Source organism: Vidua chalybeata, chromosome 5, assembly GCF_026979565.1.
Source record: "Vidua chalybeata isolate OUT-0048 chromosome 5, bVidCha1 merged haplotype, whole genome shotgun sequence".
NCBI lineage: Eukaryota > Metazoa > Chordata > Aves > Passeriformes > Viduidae > Vidua > Vidua chalybeata.
In genome coordinates, this window is record NC_071534.1 from 51,488,502 (window position 1) to 51,510,751 (window position 22,250).

Here is a 22,250-nt window from a genome sequence, read left to right on the forward strand (position 1 = left end):
AATGCAGAAGCAAATGCACCTCTCTGGGACACAGAACATGTAACCTGTGAGCTAGAGACAGTCCTTAGCAGAGCTCACACATGCCCAGTGCTGAGTGGAAAGCTGGAAGCACCTTATATACAAACAATGGGGACATTTCATGTCCTGGTGCATTCTTGAACCTAAAATAGCAAAATGTGATCATTTAATATTTCCAAGTAAATTCTCTGGGTTTTTTATTTGTTTCTTTTAAAGTGCTTCCTCCCATTCTTCTGTTCTTTTCCAAGATCCTTGAGCCCCTGTTGTAACAGAAACTGAGGGAAACAGTTCTCTCAGCAAGGAAAAAAAAAAGGGAGTCTTATTCCCATTCTTTATAAATATTGGCACATAAAAGAGAATAGTAAAAATCAAAATGCAGAGCTGGCAATATGTATTTGAGGAAATACAGGCAGCAAAGTGAGGAAGATTTTGCTTCCATCTTTTCTCTTTAATCCCTTTCATACTTTATTGAATGTAATCAGGCAAAGCCAAGTCAATGAAAGGTTTTGTAAGGAAGGAGCAGTTCCCATCTTCAGAAGTGATTGAGCAGGTTAAACAGGACTTTAAAAACTTGGGTATTTTCTCAAGTTCTAAGCAGAAACAAATACCTGTTTAACCACTATACCTGTGGTTAAAGCAGACTGCCTTGCTAGGGCCCACTATCTGATTCAAAAGTCAGAAGAAGAACTCACATGTATATATGTTAAGATTCATATTCATATTAATTAATTTCAACTGGGTTTTTTTTTCAGTTGAAATTATTATAGGTTAAAATGGTAAAGAAAAAGAATAAATACTGCTTGCCCAAGAATATCACCAAGATTAGACACATTAAGTCTGGAATCTACAAAAAAAAATAGAGTCCTTTCCAGAAGTTACAGGAAGCTCTTCAACATATATCTAGGCAGGTGTCAAGAGGAAGGTAAGACTGCATCTGTTATACTCACTGTTAATTTCAAAGCATGAATGCATGAGATTTTCCTTCTGCTCAATACAGCTGCATTACTTATTTAATTAGTATTAAAATACAAGCTATCTATAAAATATTCTGTTTCTCAGCCTGTGTCTACTCTTCAGCCTGCTGCCCAGTGTAAATATAAGCGAGCTTGCCTGCCAAGAACAGAATGTCTGCTTCAGCCAAGAGTGGGGATATAAGCTCTGCTGGTAAGGAGAGGCATTTTGCAGTCTCCTGGAGACTGTTATAAGCCTGGCTTGCTTATAACAACTTTGGATTTTACTATATCACACTGTTGCTGACAGTGTTGACATACCCTCATTTTAACAACTCTGTAGACAGCAAGAAGCCATCGGGAAAACACACAGTGGCTCTCAAAACCAGCTTCAGAGCTGTGAGCTGCTAGTGAATAGCAGTCTCTGTGAGAGCAGCATGGTTCTGAACCAGCACACAGAGCCCCTGTGATTAATATTCATGTTACACATCCCAGAACAAATAGGAGATGCCAGTCCGATTCAAAGCTCTCTGAAATTGATGGAAACCTCTCCATTGAATGCCATGAGCTCTAGGTCAAGCCCCAAGTCTCCAAGTGTGTTTATACCTTTTAAAATAGAAGGAATTCACTCTCCACATGTTTCAGTCCCTCACATTTATTGTCAGCAAACCTCTGGCAAAAAAATGCCTTTCTCTGCAATGAGACTCTCACTGAAGCCAGTAGGAGCTATGTATACAGAGATGAAGGACATAAACTCAATGTAAAACCAATAGCATACTGGAAAGAATCTTGATTTTGAAATCACACAAGACAAAATTCAGTGATAAAGTGAGTGTTTCTTGGTAAAAAGTATAAAATAACTCAGTATTTTGTATACCTGCAGGTTAAGAAGAAAATTTTCAACGAGGCACATTGAACCTTCATAATATAACATTAAAAAAGCCCACTCCTATAAATCTAGTATCATTGTAACCATCTTCCCTAAACACTCTAATTATATCCTCCAAGTGTAAGTACTCAATTGTTAATTAAATATTGCCACCTAAATTATGATATGCAGAGATTTTTTTTACTTATTAAAGGAATTTAATATTACTCATAGTTGTCTTTGTTAAATGTAGATTGACAATCAAGTTAAAGAATAAAACCTCATTTATTTTTATGCTACTTTATAAATTCTCTGAAGCCCAAGTCCTCTCAAAATAGTGTACAGTAATTGGATTAAAACTACCTTCAAATACTTTCCACCACATCTTTTACATGAAAACACCTTGCAAAGCCCACAATGTCTACATAATCATTTTACAGTGATTATAAAAAAAAAAAATACCAAAGAATTAAATAAAAACGGATTGATATGGATGCTCCTCCTCAACCAATGAAATCCTAGCACCATACAAAATCTCATGATTTAAAACTGAGTGCTGGCTGTCCTTCTCTCTCTCTTTCTTTCCTTTTAATAACCAAAGAAATTATTTTCCAAAGCATGACTGTTAATACAGATTGGTTTTAAGAGTACTTTTTAACAGTGATTTTGTTTTCCTGCATTTTGCTTCAAGCAAAAAAATATGAAGTAAAAAAAAGAAAAAGGAAAAAGATGCAGGAAATAAAGTCCTAAGGTCAATTAACAGTGAGTCCCCACGGAAGCAAAAGTCGACATTTCACGACGAATGGTACTGAATGGGGAGAGCTCCAATTCTGTGGTGTACTCATTGTCATTATCATCACTCGTCACTGTGGAAGACTTCTGGATGCATTCATCACAGCAGCAGCAGCAACACTCCATAAAGGCCCGGCTGAAAGGTTTACAGAGACAGAACAGGAGAACTGGGGTAACACAGGACTTAAAGAACAAAAGGAACTGACTAATGAGGTGCAGGAGGTCCATAGTCTGTCGAGAGACCCCTGTGGACATGTAGGCAGTCACAATGTTGCAAATGTTTTCAGGAATAATGCAAAATCCATATAAAATGGTCAAAGCCACCACTGTGCAGTTCATCTGACTTTCCAGCTGAATTTGTCGCTTGTTCCCCCTTGTGCAGGCTTTTTCTGCCCTCCTGATTTTCCTCGCTGTCACCAGGGAGCAGGTAATAGTGAACAGGGTAGGCAAACAGAAATAGCAGCCAAAGTACCACCAGAGCCGCGCCCCATCATAGGTGAGAGCCAGCACATAGATGGTGTCGGGCAGGGCCGTGGAGATCTTCACCACGCAGCGCTCGCCTGGGGGGCTGCCGCTGTAATCGGGGTCCTCCCTGGCCAGCTGGCGCAGCACCACCTCCGGCAGGGCCAGCAGCAACGCGCCCACCCAGATGACGGCCAGCTTGGCCGTGGTCGAGGTGCAGTTCTCGATCATCTCGTAATACATCTGCACGTTGGTGGCTGCACGGAACCGGTCAATGCAGAGAGCACACAGCGTGAATGTGGTGACTCCCAGAGAGGCCACCTGAGAAGGAGGAAAGGCAGCACAGATTAATACAGGTGCTGTCTGGGGGAGGTTAAAAAAAATGTGGGGGAGAAAAGGGAAAAATGAGGAAAAAAAAGGGGGTGAGGAAGAGAAGCAGTTGAGCACCGTGGTGCTGGGCACCATCAAAAGAAGCATCACAGACAGCACTTAGCTTCCAGTGTTTGCTGAGCTATCACCCAACATGCATTCCAAAAAGGGTACATGCTTCTATTTTTTTGCCTACAAATTCTTATTCCAGCTTGGTGTTAACCTCTCCTGGAGATCCAAGTAAGCATCTGTGCAACACTGAGTGGAAAAAAAAATATAGAGGACTTGACTAAAATTTAAAAGTAAACTGTTTCCTGCCCCACTTTTTTCTGTTTTTCAGAAAGACAGGTTCCACCACAGGGGTTGGAATTTTAAGTCAAAATGGGAGACATAGGATAGTCTTCCTTCAGCAGAAGTTATGACCACATAACAAGTTCATTATGCATGCAGGGGATCAAAACATTAAACCTTCCATATCTACAAAACACAGAAACCCTGGGGGTGAGGAATCTACTGAATTGAGTAGGATCCAACAAGTATTTTTGTGGACTTAGACTTTTAACCAAAATTTTGATGGGATGTAGGCGCATAAAGTTATCCCCCACCATAAGTTCGAAGAAACTGTGTTTGAAATCCTCAGACTTCCAGAGCCTGTGCAAAACTGATCTTCACTACAGTGGTTAGGCTCCATATAACCAACAGTCGATATTTCATTTAGAAAAAAATCAAGAAAATCCCAGGCTTAATTTCATAGGGAACATTCTGTGGGAGAGTGTACTGTAGGCCAGGAGAAATGGAAGAAGTTTCATTCTTTAAATGATTAAAAGATGGATTGGAGAGAGCTGTCAATTATATACTGTGAGGAACAAGTACAGAGCAATGCTTACATTCTCTAGCTTTAATAATCATTATTTTATGCATGAACAGAAATTTGTGCTGTCATGAAACATCATTTCCTATAATTTTATCCTGTTTATAATTTAATTTCCTAAAATAAATTTGCAAGATGACTACATATATTTTGGCCTAATTCTATTAGCAATAAATTTAACTTCAGTTCAAATTTAAAGCAGAACTCCTATTAACATCAATTGGAGAAAGACTAAGTGCCCTGTTGAATTTTAATTCACTTATTTTCTTGCATACACATGTTATGCTGAAAATGTGTTGATGTGTTGTGAAGAAAAAAAGAGTAAAATAATATCACTAATAAATGTAAAGAATGCTTACTTTTATAATGAATGAACCATATCTCTGCAATTAACTGGGAAATAGTAAAGTAATATTAGGCAGTTCACTATAATTTTGCTTATCAAAATTTGATGTGCAATGCTATATTTAAATTTCATATAGGCAGACTTTAAGAAACACTTTCTGATTTCCGCCATAATATTGAAATAATACTGTTTATGCATCTCTGAAAAAAGTTCTCCAAAGATAGATAGCACAATTATGCACAATTATATAAGTGTATCATTAATTTTGACCTTCAATATTTAATGGCCATATCAAATTGCTAAAATTGACTATCACTGAAAAATATAAGGCACTTGGAATTACAACTGCAAGATGTTGGCTTGGTTGGAGAATTCTTTGAAGCAGCTTCCTAAAAGATGGAATAAGTAATATGCAATCTCTTACTAATTAACCTGCAGAAATATTTAATAATGACAAGGCACTACTGTAAAGATTTTTAATAGGCAACCATTGATTTGGAAGTTTAATTGTCTGACAAGATTCAAAGAATGCTTGGTAAAGACAGCAAAAAAATAAAAACATTCAAAGAAAAATAGTTACAGGGAAATCTTAATGAACAGTGATAAACTTTGCTAATGAAATATGATTTTCCTGTATCACAGCTCAGAGTCAGATTTTTAAATTTGAGATTAGCAACTTTGTTTCCAAAATATTTAAATGTGTGTGCAGTCTTCAAATCTCTTAGTGACAGCAAAACCTTTAGCCTTAACATGCAACATGAATAACAAAAGGGTCTGGACTCAGCTTGCTACAATTATAAGAGACAGGGAAATAACTGAGATCTGGAAATGAACAGGGATTGAAATAAAAATCAGCAAAACAGAAGAAAACCTGAGCCTCTGTACATTAAGATGTTTCCTTTTAGCTCTGGCATGAGCCTCCCCCCACCCCAAGGCAGACACTTGTATTGCTTCAGCATTTCATTGCAAACAGACTGTTACACAGTGGCCAAGACATTAAACTCTGCAGCTGTTAGGGCTGGGCTAATGAAAGAAGACACGTCTGCCATGAAGAAACATAACCTACGGGGTTCCTGTCACATTAACTGACCAGCAACTTGGAGGCTTAAAACAGGGAAATACAGCAAGAGGAAACAACTAAGAATACTGGAAGGCGGCTTTGAAAACCCTCCCGTGGATTTACTGATGAAACAAGCTAAACAAAGCCAGTGTTTCCCTAGAACAAGCAAGAGTTTCATATTTTCTGTTGATTAGCAGAGTTAGTGATGCCATGGAAAAGCTCACATAAACCACACAAAAACACTCAAGCAGATGATCATGGATTCACTCCAGCTGACTTGCATAAATGCAGTAGAGCAATTCAAGGGTTGCATTACTTACTCCACACAGCAGACTATGAGCAATAGCCAGCAAAATCAATGGGTACTGCTCAAAACCTATGTGTGAGAACTGGGACATGCATTCTGTATGTTCACACAATTTCACTTTAGGTGTGTTTCTTCATACCAGTCATACTAATAATTAGAGTAAAGCTGAAAGTGTGAAAAAAATCAGAGAAGTTTTCTTTTCTGGTGTTATATTGCCTTGAAATAACTACAGAATTAAGATCATTAATTGGACAGGGAGAAGGTAAAGCACAAATTAACAAATCGTGAAGTGGTGCAAGGCCACACGGAGTTTAATGGCGTTCTTTTTGTAACAGCTGAGTGTCTGATATGCTGTTCCAATCTTAATTCCACCAACCTGACAGGAAATGAGCAACTCAGGCTCAGTAGTTTTTGATCATCACTTAGTTGTCTGGTTTATTTTCCTATTGTCCACTGAAGATTCTCCTGCAGTCTCTAGACATTCAGGATGACATAATTTTACGACTTTCTCTTACTACATGAAATCAGAAAAGTCCCTAAATTTCCAACTGAATGACCATCAATCTGCTCTGAGGAAGTGGTGAAGGAACCCCTGCTTTGAGGAGATACCCACACCATTTTGGCAGAGAACTGCTGTTGAAGGGATTGCTAGCTACAGCACACACACAGAAGAAGACATTATTGTTACAAAATAATCTCTTTAAACACTGTTGCTCTTTTAAAAGCCTTGACAGAGTTAGTGGGCACTGTGATGCCCCTTCAAGACATTGCATAAACCTTCGGTCATTAGCTCACCAGCTAGTTAGTCAACTGTGTCAAAACTCATTTGGGGAACTGAGGCCACAGAGAACAATAGTGAGCTCATGAAATGCTCAGCATAATTGCTGTTCTCCTGTCCGCTCTTCCAACACACTGGTTTGCCTTTCACAAACTTTAAAATTACCAAAATGTTCCCAGGCCTTTCCTGGCCTGCCCTACTTCTTCTCCTGGCTGTGGTCCCACAGCTCTTGGCCCTGGCTTCCAGGAGCAGAGACTCTGGCTAACCAGCAGAGCAGTGTAGATGTATTACAGTGAGTTATGGCTGTGGAAATAAGACTCAATTTTGTCCCACTAATTTCCAGTCAAAAGTAATGAAAACCAGAAACAAAATCAGAAAAGGTGACTTGGGTGAAAAGACCAACAAAGATCAAATTCTGTAAGTGAATATAAAAAGAGAGGTTGGGTCATTCCAGCCAGTGAGGCAAAGAACAAGTGATATAGCTGCTATCTACAAAAAAAAAATCTATGATGAGATACAAAAGTTACTTAAGCCAAAATTACTTAAGCCAAAAGACAGTGAGCGTAACAGAATGGAAATCAACCAGCTCTGAGCAACTCCAGGCTGGAAATGAGAGTGACCATTCTGATGAAGAAGTGAGTGGAAACAATGTAGACTATGCTTATATTGAACAAGTTAAAATAAAGGTGTTATAAGAAGTAGACCCTTCTACCAGCTGAAGCTGACGTTTCTAAGACAGAATATATTTTATGTTGATAGCAAAGAATTTCTTAAAACTACATGGTACTCTTCCTTTGTTACAAGATGAGATGGGTATACAAAATATTTTCCCATTGTAATGGGAAAGCTGAACTACAGAAGAGGTTGGTGACTACTATCCAAGCCACCTCTGAGCTATCAGTGACACCCTGTAAACTCTCTATATCCATTCCTGTTATATCATAGAAATTACTTTTTATTCATCAAGCCATTATAGTTTAAAATTTTCTTATGGCTGTTCCACATCCACATTAAATTTCATAGCTTTTGAACATGTTAATGCAACATACCAGGGGGACTCCTGTAGATTTGTCAGTTTTCCCTAAAATAAACAAATAAATTTAGCACAGACTGCAATACGTTTTTTGTGCTACTCTACACTTACAGTACAGACTCCAGTAATAAGAACAGACTACTGCAAAATAAAAGATAAACCCATTGTAAACAATTATGTAATATTTATCTAGATTTCTGTTCTTTTAATAAAAAAGTCCCACCCCACTCCCCCCAAAAAACCCCAAAACAAAACCAAGAAAAACAGTCATTATTTAAAAAGAACAAAAATATATCTGTATTTTTCACAAGAAGTGCTATTAAACATTTATGGCTTTATGCATTAAAATAAGGAAGAGTCATGCAGTGAAAACACTACTGTGGTGTGGTAATAATTGAAGACTAATTGAAGACTAAACACTGAAGAATAATTTAGTGGCTAAGAAGATCTGGGGCCAGGGTATAGCTCTGACATCAGCAATTACCTTATGCATTCCAAATAAAAATCTGCATCACCTATGTGAAAGACGAGATGATAATTCTGAAATCTACTATCACAGAGATGATTGTACACACATGGAATAACAGGTACAATACTGTTGCTTCCTTTGAAGTACTATCAACATTCACACCAAGGAGACACAAAGCACACATGCTTTATGTGATATTTACTCTTAATATCTTGCACTTCTGTATATCATAAGATATACTGTTTAGAATCAGAATCCACTTCCATGCACCACTCTTGAGTACTGCTGGAAGCAAAAGCCAACAGACTAACAGGGCACTGAAAATACTCACTAGTACATCACATGCTTATCCAGAAGCTTGGAAATATCACAAAACACAAAAGGATTTCATTTTTGTTCATTTTCCTGTTTGCAATCTACCATGCTACCAAATAGGTAATTTTTTTTTCTTTTTTCTGTGTCACTCTCCACTGAGGATCAAGTTCTCATCACATTCCACAAGGGACTCCTGCACTAGTTCCTAATAGTAGCAATATGGAACTACAGATAGAAATCTACCACTTCCTCTTTTTGCAGAAAAAATCCTGTCATATGGAGAAATTACATGCTAGTATTCAGAGCAGAGTCAGTAGAGCTGGCATCACAGATATTGCCTTTTCCTCTCCACACATATGTAACTTAAATATTACTGACCCAATTTTAAACCTACTCTGACACAAATTCATTTCCATGCTGAAATGCCACAGGCAAAGGTTAGCCAAAAGCAAAAATTTAGAAGATCCTAAGGACAGGATTTGCAGACGAAAGAAAGACTGAGAGAACAACCAACATGGCAGCTATCATCATCATGCTATTTATACCTAAAGGGCAGAGACATATTAACACTTCAGTTTTAAATAATTATTTATTGTGTGATACGCACTGAAGATATTCTGCTCAGTTAAAGATACATCAAGCCATTGCCCTAGAAAACTCTCATGATGAAGCCTTGAAACTGCAAACATCTCTGTCTTTGTCTATGACCCAGAGGACTCACTCACTGGAGGTTCAGGAGCATAGCTCTGACTACAGTCAAAGAGACATAAAGAAAATGCTGCACATCAAAAGACACAGAAAAGACAGATAATACACAGCTTTTATAAACTCCCATTAAAAATGTATTTGCTTCCCTACAGTGAAACTTAAAATAGGAATCTCTTCTCACAGCTTTGGAAGAGGCAGAGAATGGCCACTTTCTCTGTGCTTCTTGCTTACCTCTGTCAAGTAAAAGAGAAATGGGAAAAAGCCTCACCTCAAATTGCCCTGGAGGATCAGCTCCAGGGAAAGAGAGCAATTCATATTTCAGTCCAAATCAATCCTTATGCTTTCCACTAAGAATACTAATTGTGATAGCTTTCCTGAGCTGGAACTTGCCCACAAGAAACAGGAGCGATGCCACAAATTCATTGCCAAAAGCACATGCAGAGTTTGGGCATCAGATTTCAAAGGCTTTTACTGTCAGCCTGCTCCAGAATCACACCAATCTTGTATGCATGATATGGTCCAGATGAGGACACCACAAACTCTGTCCTTCTGTTCCTTGTGAGGTGTATGGGAGGGGCAGAGGGCCTCATGTTTACTAGCACAGAATTCAGGGCTGTGTACCATACACTGGCCTCATCAACTTCTCGCTCTGTTCTGGACTGCACAGGATGGTAAATCAGCATCTGCTAGACCATTCCTCAATTCTAAACCCTTACTTGGCTATAAGTAGCTTGATTCAATCTGTTGGCATAGAATGCAACCCCCTCAAATAAAGCTTCTTGTGCAACCTCCAAGAGCAAAATGCACACAACTCAAGCAAAGTTCCTTCTTAAGCCTGAAAGAAGGTTTCTAGTCCTACCTGACAGAATCCATTTGTCATCTTGTGCAAGTTGCTTTGGGCCTTAAACAACTTATTTAACGTCTTCTTTACTGGCTTTCAGCATTAAAATAAAATAAAGAAAAGAATGCAACTTCACATGACTAACAGTTGTAAAATACTTAAAAGCACAGTCACAGTACAGATTTTGTCTACATTTATATTTCTTTCTATTAAGGCCTAGACTAAATCTGTAAGTAGGGAAACTGGAACTATATTCAAAAGTTCAACAGACTGACTGCTTTCAACAAAACTAAAAGGATTCCACATAGCTGGAATTAGCCAAATTCATTGTCTTTCTATTGTCATTTACCTCATGTCTCCTGATTCTGAGTAATAATGACAAAAGTATATGAAAGACAAAACAAACAGTGTGCAGGTAAACACTTCAGACATGCATGCCAAAACTTTGACTTCTGAACCATGCAGAAAAGTGGCAGAGTATTAAAATGGCAAAGGAGAACCACATCTTCACACATCCTTACAGGCAGAGTAGCTGCATCAGTTGTTCAAATTCCCTTCTCCTTTTCAGTACACTCAAAACTAGTAGTTACAAGTTACAAGTGGTAATAATAATAGGTGAAATTACTACTTAATGTACTTGTCATAGGAGATCTTTATTAGGTATGGGAAAACTGCCCTTTAAATTAAATTTGTGAAGACATTCTACTGCTGGAAGCTCAGTCTTTACCTATAGAAATGTGCAGGAAGATATCATAAAACATTTTCCCCAGACTGTGTGTGCATATGTGTTATCACTAGCAACAGATGCTTTGTTGGAATTCTACACAATAGCCATAAAACAGCATAAATAAAAACCAATTGGCCACAAGAGGCTGAACTAAGAAATTCAAGGTATTTCCCTGGGATCACTTGAAACCTTCAAACAACACAAAGCATGTTTGAATTATGTTAAAATGCTGTGATAATCACTTGCTGTGGATAATCAGCCATCCCCTGTTCTCTAGTTCTGAGAGTAAAAGCTGGTATGACAGAAGACTCAGGTCAATAAGGGGTTTTGATGCTTGAGATATTTCTGCATCTACAAACCCAGGTGAGACATGTAGCTCTCTCTCCAAATAGCATATGCAAAAAAAAAAAAAAAAAAAAGAGATGAAAAGATGGAACCAAGAGACCCTTAAAAGAACTAAACGCTGTGCAAACTTATAGAAAACACAGACAAGAGGTTAAAATGTGTCCATCTTCAGGAAGATGATTCTATTTGTATTCCACAAAGGTCTGGAAACTTCTCCTGAGCTTTCCTCTCAAGGAGCTAAGAAGACTTCACCCTTTCCCTCTGTGTGAGAAGAAGATGGGCCTGCCCAGGTGAGTTACAAAGGAAAAGAGAGTCTTGTTCAGCTGTCAGATGAATGTACTGCTGTAAACAATCCTTGACAGAGCAAGGAGCAGCAGCTGTGCATGGCATGGATTTCATGACATGCTACACATCTGCATTGCCCCCGGTTGTGTCAGTGTCACTGTGTAAAGCCTAGGAGGTTAAATCAACACTTGGAAAGCGGTGAACCTTTGCTCTAACTGCCTTCTCTGCCTCAGCAGGGTCAAATCCTGATTTATAGGACAGTGTCCTTCGTTCCAGGCTCCAGGTGAACTGTAGAGGGAGATTCATGATCCACTAGTGTTCAGTATCTGCCACTCATTGCCGCAGTTTACAGAGATGGAAATCCAACCTTTTACTTACTCCTCTTAAGGTGATGAACATACTTTACATGCATGAGTATTATATTTAATGACCACTGAGCAAAAAATATACAATTCTGGGAGCAACACAGAACCCTAAGGCTAGACCTCTTTATATTTGTAACTAAGAAATAAGAACTTAAGTTCTCAAGAACTTAACTTAAGAACTAAGTTAATTGTACTTCCTCGAGGACAAGGAAAATGCTTTACTTCTAGACACCAGTATTAATTTAGCCTATTACAGGGACCAAGCTACCAGTTTATCCTGACTGGACTGGTGCTAGTTCTTGAATAAGACCAACTCTAGACATCCACAGAACTTTAAAGGGAAAAAAATAAGGTAACATTCAATTATAATGGCATATAGCAGCAGCTGAATATTTTTTTTGGATTACAGTTTTGAATTTCAGCAACTACATTTCAGCTGAACTACTTTCAGTTTGAAAAATTCTTTAGTGCCCAAAGCTGCAAAGCATAAGCAACTAATTTTGAGGAAGAGTGTGGCCACACAAATCATTTAAACTACTGATCTATTTCAACTTTGCATGTGGATGCACCAAAAAAGGGTTAGGAAGCATGAAATGGCACATGAAAGTCCTTGAAACACAAACTGCACTATATATTTTAAATGAAATGGTTACTTTTAAAATGGTCACTTTTATTTTATTGGTTAACACAGCAGGCCCAGAATCCATTTCAGGACTTTTAAAGGATTCAAGCACTATCAATTTCTCAATAAATACATATTTACTGCATCATGTCTTCTTAAATGCAAATCACTTAAGTGTACTCTGAGTATTTTAAATGCAGTGGTATAGTACTGGCCTAGAATTCAACTAAGTGTAGCACAGCTCCACCCTTTGTCCAATCCCACCAGTAATAAACTAAACAGATGAAAGAAGCAGCGTCAGTGTTACGGCTACACAGGTCACACATATTTTTTAACATTTTAAAATATCATAGGATCATTTGACATTCTGTGTTACTGTGTACTAATGAGCTGCTGAAACTGATACTCTCTGTATTAATAACAGCTTGGGTATTTGAGGGTTTTTTGGGAGGGGGATAGAGGGTTTGTTTGTTTGTTTGGGTTTCGTTTCTAATAGCTCGTTCTTAGGACAAGAGAACCACCAGTTGTTTCCCCAGTTCTCAGTTACAGAATAATGTTGGACGTAAGGTTTTGGGAATACAGGAGAGCCAGCCAGAACTCCAGGCTACCAGCGTAGCAGCAAGCCTCAGTGTTCAGTTCCAGTAAATAAATAAAGCAGACAACCTGAGCACTGCCGGCAGGACTGTGGCCAGCTGTCTGAGAGCTTCTTTGACAGAGCCGCTGAACAACTGCCAAGAAGCTGCAGTTTAAACGGAGCTGGTGTCTTTCAAAAAAAAAAAAAAAAAAAAAAAAAAAAAAAAAAAAGAAAAAGACCCAAAAAAAAAACAACTCAAAAAAAAAAAAAAAAAAAAAAAAAAAACAAAAAAAAAAAACACCAAAAAAAACCCCCAAAAAACAAACAAACAAGCAAAAAAAACCCAAACTAAACCAAAAACAAAAAAACCCAAAACAAACCAGCAGCTAAATAAACGTGAGATTTGAACGCGGAAATATAAGTTAAGAGCCCAGACATCCCATTGATGGTACTTTTTACAATCACCTCCTTAACAAGCGATCACCTCAAGCCCTTCCGTTTTCCTGACTCATCTTCACTTTAGTAAAATAAACAAAGCAAAAAACGTATTATCTAATTCTGACAAGATCACTTGTTTTTAAGGGTCACAGGAAGCAAGGAAAGTTTGGCAGAAGTCGTGCGAGTGGCAGGAAGCGCCGGACGCACTCAGCGGGAGCCACAGAAATCCCGGTGCCGCTGGACCCGGTGCGACCACTGCCGACTCCGGTCACTGCGGGGCTGGGACGGGGCCCCGCTCCGTCGAAAGGGTACCCAGAAAACCCGAATCAAGGCGCACCGGCACGTCCCCGGGCCGGCAGCAATTACGGCGAGCAGCGCCGGCCCCGCATACGGCTCAGGTGGTGAAGCGGTGGGGAGAGGAGCTTGGGGTCCGCGTATCCCCACCCACGGACGTTACCTCAATGTACGGGACGATTTTGCAAGAGAAGTCTTCTAGAAGCCACTTCTTGGTGAGCTCCTGGAAGATAACCAGCGGCAGGCAGAAGAAGACGATGAGGAAGTCCCAGAAGGCCAGGTTGGCCAGCAGGGAATTGGAGATGCTCCGCATGTAGTAGTTGTGGCAGACGATGCACATCACTGCCATGTTGCCCATGATGCCAATGCCGAAGATCACCACGGAGAGGCACATGACGGCGTAGGCGCCGTACGACTCCTCGGTCAGCGGGTAGAAGGGGTTGCGGAGCCGGGCGCGGCGCCCCGTTGCGTTCCCGCGGCCCCCGGGGCTGCCCTCGCCGCCGGTCGAGCCGTTCAGGGCCAGCCAGCGGGGGCCGCCCGCCCCGCCCCTCCCCGCCGCCGCGCCGGTTCCGGGCTCGCTGCTCCGCGCCCGCCGTCGCCCCGTCCCCGCCGCCCCGCGTGGCGCGCAGCTGCCGCCCGGCTCCGGCGCTCCGCCGGGTGCGGCGTCGGCCCCGCGAGGGAAGGCTCCGCGCCCGGGGAGCGTCGCGGCCGCCCGCCGGCCCGGGGCGAGGGGCGGCGGGGCCAACGGCGAGCGGGAGCGCTGCGGGGCCGCCGGCGGCCCAGAGGCTGCGACGGGGTCCGGGGCCAGGGCGCAGGCAGCCCACGCGCCCAACACCTGGCAGAGCAGGGCGAGCGGAGCGCCGAGGGGCCGCATGGCCAGGAGGCGGTGGGGCTCGCCCGCTCTCCTTCAGACCCGGCGGCCGCCTCGCTCGGCGGAGCTGGGAACGGGAGACATGCCCACCCGGCTCCCGGGGACAGCCTGCCCGGCCGGGGCCGGGTCAGGAGCAGCCAGGACGCCGCTGCCGCCGGAGCGCGACTCCCGCTGCCGCCGGGTCCGCCGCGGGCAGCGGCCGGCGCTGGGGGCGCGACGAGCGAAGCGGCGAGCAGCCTCTTGTCGCCGACGCCCGGGGCAGACCCGGAAAGTTGTGTCACTGTCTACGACGCGCCGAGTTAATGTAGCAAGTGCAGCGCCGGGAGAACCCCCCCTCGGCGCTCCGCCCTTTCCCGGGACCGCTGCCTCCTCGCCAGCAGCCGCACCGGTCTCGTGCTGCCCATTTGCGTCCTCTCGCCGCCGCGGGCACCCAGTGGCTCTACGGGTCAGGAAAGGTCCCTTTAGGAAAACACCTCCCCTCGCCGGGCGGTCGCGAACACTAACTCCACATCTCCAGCACCTCGGAGAACACAGGTTGTTGCACACAGCTTAAGGTGTTTCAGAGCTTTGCAAAACTCCTGCCGGGATCGATCACTGCACCCCCAAGCACTCGCACGCAGGCAGAGGACGGCGAGCACGGCCAGGGAGCCGAAGATGCTGCCAGCGCCGGGCGGGCAAACCCCGGGACGGACCCCTCGGGGCAGCTCTTGCCTCCCGAGTCGTGAGGGCACCAAGTGAAGAGGGGCGGCAGCCACGGCCCCCCCGCAGGCAGGGGCTGGTGTACGGCGGGCCCTGCTCCTGCTGTCGGCTCCTCGCGGCTCCGGCCCCGCTCAGCCCGGAGCGGCTCGCCGGGCTCGGACCGGCTCCACCGCGGCTCTCGGGGCGCGCCGGAGAGGCGGGCGAGCGGCGCGGGGGCCGCAGTGCGCAAGCGCCGCCCGGCGGCGCCGCGGGGCCGAGGCACCGCCCGCCGGGGCGAGGGGCGGGTGTGGGGCCGGGCCGGGCCCTGCGCTCCCCGCCGGACCCCGAGCTCCCCTTGTGGGGATACGGCCCCGGGCGGGGATGCATTCCCGCCGCCGGCTCTCTGCAGCTCACCGGCGCGCCCCGGTCTCAGCGTCTGGCTGCCCTCCTCGGGCCGCGGGTGCCAGCGGGACCGAGCGGAGCGACAGGCGAGCAAAGCGCCCTGCTCTGGAACCGGGAGTGTCGCCCCGGCACGGACCGCGGGCGGTGGGAGCGGCAGGTGGCTGGCAGGCGGAGGGGGAAGCTGTCGGCAGCGGGACGGCAGAGGAGCAGCGGGGGCACCTTGCTGCAGGGGCAGAGGCCACGGACGGGGAGAAAGGGGCGCGTGTTCCCCTGGGAGAGCGCAAAACGAAGCAGCAGGCTGAGCGAAGGAGATGGTGTTCACACATCATCCCGCAGTGGAATAGCATCAGAAGCGTCTCCACAAATTTCTTTCCTGCTATGGACATTTGTGTATGGTTTTCTTTCTTGCATTTGTACAGTCGGTTAAACTTCACATTTTTTTCTTCTTGTTTCTCTGATTTTTATTTCATTCAGGTGACAGCTTGCCGAATTTGGATGCAGTAACTCTGTAAAATTATAAGTACCCTTAAGGATTCTCCATCGCCCCTGCCAGTTGCCATTTTGTAGAGCTTTTTTTGTAAACTATGCCAAACTAGTTTAAAAGTTTAATATTTTTCCCATAACTTGCAACTTGAGAAGGTGTTGTGCTGTTTTTCCTTTGAAAAATGTCTGTGACAGCCACCCAGAAAACACAAACAGGACAAACAGTGTTTTTCCTTTTCAAACCATTCTCACACATGTAGGTGAGGTGTAACTGTGGAAACCATAAGTTGTTTCTAAGCTTACGGGAGTGTGTAGTAAGTTAGGCACTGCTGTGTTGCATATCCCTAAATACAAGTCAAGCCATTCTCTTCTTCATCCATAGCAATGTAAATATAATCTCCTGGAAAAAAAAAAACCACAAAGTAATTTTAAGAATTTCTAATAAATAATGTTTAATCTAATAAAGGTATCTATAAACGTTAAAAACTAACTAGGAAGTGTTAAAACCTATCAGGAAAAGAAGAGAATGGCAAATGTATTTAACCTTTTTTTCCCTTACATTTTTCTCCTATTTCTTCCTTCTGAGCTCAGCTGGTGTATAAAAGGAGTTAATGATGATAATGAGCTTACATTTACAGTGCCTTTCTTCCTGAAGAGTCCCAAAGGGCATTACTACCAGATATGATAAATTCTCTGCTTGTTCTTAAAGGGTACTGGGGATTATTGCTGCTGGCTTTTATATGAAAGGAGCAGACAGGAGCTAGCAGACATACTGCCCTTCTATATACTTCTGCAAGAAATATGGATCATCAAGAAGAAGGTTAAGCAGTGTTTGGTTGACATCACTGATCCTGTAATGGTGAGATAAGAACTGAGTTGTGCATAGGTTTTTCAGTGTCGGCATTTCACCTGCTTTATAACGGAGAAAAATTATTTCTGAACACAAAGAAAAGTCTTATAAACTGTTATCTTTGTCGCATTTCTTGTGGTTCATTAAGTATTTTGTTTGTTGCAAAAAACAACACATACAGAAAATTTTGATTTTGGATTGCATTCAGCCAAGCTAAAAAGGTCTTTTGCTGGCTTTAGAAAAAGTTGATTTGCCATTATGATAGTCTCCTGTTTACTATTGCTGCTGTTAAATACTGAAAGTTAGTGTCTGAAAATTGCATTTTTCAAATATCTTTAGTCTGAAATATTTTTTGAAATTTTGCTGCAGTGCGTACAATTTCTGAGTTTTTGTTTGTTTGGGTTTTTTTAGAGAACGAGTTCATTGTGGGTTTTTTGGGGCTGATGGTGCATTTGTCCCATGTCTTTCAAATAATTCTGTTACTTTTTATGACAAGATTTTCTCTTGAATAAAGCTTCTACTCCACTATTTTCTGATACAGCCTACAGTTCATTCAGGCTTTCACAACTCTGCTAAAGAAGTTGTATATGTTCTGACACTCTTTCTACCAATTCATGCATCAGCCTAGAAATGATCTTGAAAACCACAAGCAGACTTTTATATTTATAACATGTTGAAAGAAAAAAAAAAACAACCCAGAAACACCCAAAACATTTTTCTCTGTTAGATGGGGGAACTAAAATTCATAGGTGTTTTTGCAGCCAAAATCTATAAAAGGAACACCAATAAGCATGTTCCTACATGAAAAAAAAAAAAAAGAAACCATAAACTTGAAAGGTTTCCAAATACATTCATTCTGTTCTGTTGGTGTTCTATGATATTTCATCTATGATAAAAAAATCAATAGGCTTTCAATGCCTGCACTGCTGGGTTTTTTTGACATCTCCAGTATTCATTACCTGAATAAGTAATACTCAACATGTTACTGTGTTTCAGCAAGAAGCTGAAACAGCAAGAAGCTGCTGTTCTTTTTACTGCTCCTCAGCGTTCATAGAATCACGGAATGGTTTGTGTGGGAAGGGGCCTTCAAGATCATCTGGTTCCAGCCCTCCTGCCATGTACCTTCCATAGACCAGGATGCTCAGAGCCCCATGCAACCTTGGCCTTGAGCACTTCCAGGGACAGGGCATCAACAACTTTTCTGGGGAACTTGTTCCTCATTGCCTTCACAGTAAAGAATTTCTTCCTAATATCTAATCTAAAACTACTCTCTTTCATTTTGAAGCCATTCCCCATTGTCCTTGTGAAATGTCTCTCTCCAGCTCTCTTTGCATACTGGAAGGTGCTTTAAGGTCTCCCCGGAGCCTTTTCTTCTCCAGCCTGTCTTGGTCCTTCCGGCCCTCTAATTATCTTCTGGACTAGCCCCAACAGGCCCATGTTCTTGTTATGTTGGTGTCCCCAGAGCTGAACTCAGCACTCCAGGTGGGGTCTCACCAGAGCAGAGCAGAGCAGAGGGGCAGAATCCCCTCCCTCAGCCTGCTGGCCACACTTTGGTTGCAGCCCAGAATACTGTTAGCAATGTTCAACAGTTCATCACTGAAGAAGAAAGAGTATATTTCCCAAAACAACTTCTGTCTTTTTGGTTTTGAACTACAGTGTGCTCAGCTACTTTGTGCTTGTTTCTTCTTTCTCATTTAGGTAGATTTAATAGGACAACTTTTTTGTCTATAAAAAAGGTAGATTTGTTTATGCTGTCTTCTTACATCTCGTTGGATTTTGCTGTGTATTCTATTATAAAAATCTGAGTTTAGAGAGAGCATAATTACTATGATGTAGTATAACTGGGCTTTTTATTTCAGGCAGATAAACATACTCTAACTAACAGGAAGAATTTTGGTTTTGAATTCAGTTTCGTATATGGTTAGGCCAAGCTCTATAACAATAAACAAATGCTGAAAATTTTGAAATTTAATTTCAAAAATAATTTGAAGTTTAATGATAATATTGTAAGTTTCTTGTAATTAGTATTTTGATAGTGCATTTATTGACATCATTAGGAAACCTTCTGATGGCTTCTGAGTATAGATTGCTCTTCCTGTCTAGTTTCACATTTTAAATTATAATGCTTTTCCCTTTAACCTTTCTCATTTGCTGAAGTTTGAATTCTGTTTTAAAGGATAAATGTCAGTGCTCATGTCACACAGTCCAAATAGATTTGTTCAATAAATTATCCTTGTTTTAAAAGAGAAGTTTCAGCAACTCTTCAATACAATTAGTAATAAAAAAACCCAAGTATATATGTTACATGGAAAACTGTGATGTGGTTGATACTCACATTGCTGCTTTTCTGTCTTTTTTTATCCAAAAGGCAGAATGAGATATTGACTTTTTACCAACAGTGATCATTAGATTGAGAAGGCATGAATTCTTTTTTTTAAGGTGAATGACTTGAGGAATAAGTTATCTTTATATGATGTAGAAATGTTGGAAAGAGTATCTATTATTAGTAGGTATCCTTGATAGAACATAGTTTAAGACAATGAGGTAAAGCCAACATGTGATATCCATCCACAAAAATTCAATTTATTTCAGTCTCTTCTGTTAGCATCATCCCTTATGATCATCTTCGCAAGTTTCTGTACAGAAAGTGCTCAAACAGTAAAGGTCTCAATACTAAAGGTGAGATGCAAAGACTTCTTTTTTTTTCTTTGCCTGGTTATGAAATTTAGATCAGTGCAAAAGTAATAAAACCTTTCCTTCTTAAAATCTTCTCTGAGTTTTTCACTCTGTAATTGGTAAGAAGTGTCGAAAGGCAATAAGAGTCATATGGACATAGTTTAAACCTTTACAGACTTTGAAAGTGTTAGGTCATGCTCCGCCTGAGAGATTTTTCTTTAAGCATCCACCATGGTGAAATTCTTCTGATCATTGCATTTCAGAGAATTTTTAGATATTTGTTAATTTGTTTGTTTGTTTGTTTGTGTGGGGTTTTGTTTGATTTTGCTAGCTGCTTTATACACAATATTTTTTTCTATATTTATGAGTTTGACTACTTCAACTCATTCGAATTGGAGCCATAAACCCTAAAAAGTGCAAACTGATATTCAAAGCTTCAAGTCTGCCACTGTGATATAGATACTCAGCATGAACATTGCTCCTGTGAGTCACTACTTGCTCTAGTTTGTTATCTAATGCAATCCTGAAGTTCAAAGGAAATTAAGATCTGAACTGTGGTGACTTCTTAGTTATGCTCCATGAACTGTGGAAGATTTTTGAGGCCATAACAAAGGTTTCACAGCTGTTAAGGAAAAACTGATGGAAGAATGGGAGCTCCACCATCTCCAGTTGCAACCATACTGAGAAATTCCAAAGAATTTCAAAAGTTTTTGGCAGCACTGCTGTCCTTTGGATGGCCAAGATTGCCCAGTACAGCAGCACCTCCTCTCATCCAGCCTGAAGTCTGGCCAAGAGTGGATGATCACATGTATCTCAGAGTGGCAGAAGTAGTTGAGTGGCATCTCAGTAGCTGGTTTTAAGCAGCCTTATGCAGCTTTAAATATAAATTAAGAAGATGAGAAGACAGGAGCTGAGAAAGACTCTGAAAGACAAAGAGGGAGAGAAATTAAGAAGGCTGGCAGAAAAAAAAAAAAGTCATAAGTGAGGAAGAAGGGATTCACTTGAGAGAATATGAGGAAAAGGGGAAAACCTTAAGGAATAGAGAAGGGAGAGACTATAGCATAGACACTGCCTCATCCCTTGAAATCATGGAGCAGACATCTTTAGATTATTTGTCCCTGGTCCCTGTTGTTATCTCCTGGTGTTATGATCCTTGTCTCTCCCTTACGTGTGCATTTCAAGATTTTTCTGTACTTTAGTATGCTAAAATGTATTTAATAGTTAACAAAACCTAATGATTTTTACAGGCAGATGATTTTCTCCTTTCCTATTCCACATTAAACTACTAAATATGAGGCTTGGACATGCATTAACTTTTATGTCCAATGAGGTGCACTCCAGTCAGTCATATGTATCATAAATAACATATTAATTACCCTTTTATTGCTAGGCTAAGGGTAGGCCATTGCTTTGACTGTAGAAGGTGCTTGTTTTTTTCTGCTGTGGGGTCTCCCTTCTCCAATGCAGTAGCTTGGTACTTCGCATTTGTTTTTTTTTTAAATTTAGACCTTAGTTTTTTATTTTCTGCCACTTTAACATTACTCTCAGTAGTTTCAACTGCCAAGGTAATTTACATATTGTTTCTCTTTCTTTTGAGCTTATTAATGAAGTTATTTTAATAAGAAACCACTTCATACCTTGCAGTAGACTCACTGCCTACTTCCCCACAACTTAGTGCAATCTGCTGCCATTTCCATCAGCCAGTGTTTGTGATCCTTCAACCTGTTTTCAATTTACATGACAGTGCTTATGTCCAAAGCAATTTGGGTTTATTTTGGAAGATTTAGTAAGACACTGTATTAAATCCTTTATTAAAATCATGCTGTGTATCTCTCATCCAGGATTTTTGCAGTTCTATCAAAAAAGCAATCACGTTTCCTTGGTACGACATGTTCCTTATGAACCCATGCTGCTTATTGCTTATTGTACCATTATCCTTTGAATGTTTAGAGGAGTGTTTTGGAGTTATGAGTTCTAATTTCTTTTTTCTGTTTATTTTTCTTTTTCCCCTCAGCAAGTGTTCTTTCTCATTACAAAATATGCTTGAAATTAAACTCATTGTTTAATAAACCACATTTCTTGCCTTTATTGATGTTTGAGGCTATATTTCCTATGCTATATGACTTTTCAGAAATAGTTTTTGAGGGCTTACTCTTTTCAGTGTGCACTCAGGGATGTCTTTATTGTGGGCTAATTGACTGGATACAACTGTTTTTCCTACTTTTGTGCTATCCATAGCAATTTTTTATTTCTTGTCCTGTTTTTGGCTAGGATAGAGTTAATTTTCTTGTCCTGATTTTGGCTAGAATAGAGTTAATTTTCTTCCTAGCAGCTAGTGGAGTGTTGTGTTTTGGATTCAGTACAAGAAGAACGTTTTAACACATTGATGTTTTAATTGTTGCATATTACTGCTTACCTTAAGTCAAGGACTTTTCGTGAGGAGCTGCACAGGA

The 22,250-nt window shown here is 41.3% G+C and overlaps 1 protein-coding gene across 1 annotated transcript; it reads right to left on the reverse strand.

Annotated features, from left to right (window-relative positions):
• Positions 1–650: 650 nt before the first annotated feature.
• GPR37 (G protein-coupled receptor 37) lies at positions 651–14,736 on the reverse strand. Its single transcript, XM_053944184.1, has 2 exons — positions 14,001–14,736; positions 651–3,411 (listed from the first exon to the last, which is right to left on the reverse strand). Exons 1-2 carry the CDS (start codon positions 14,709–14,711, stop codon positions 2,593–2,595), a joined length of 1,530 nt encoding a protein of 509 aa, XP_053800159.1. The 5' UTR covers positions 14,712–14,736; the 3' UTR covers positions 651–2,592.
• Positions 14,737–22,250: the final 7,514 nt, after the last annotated feature.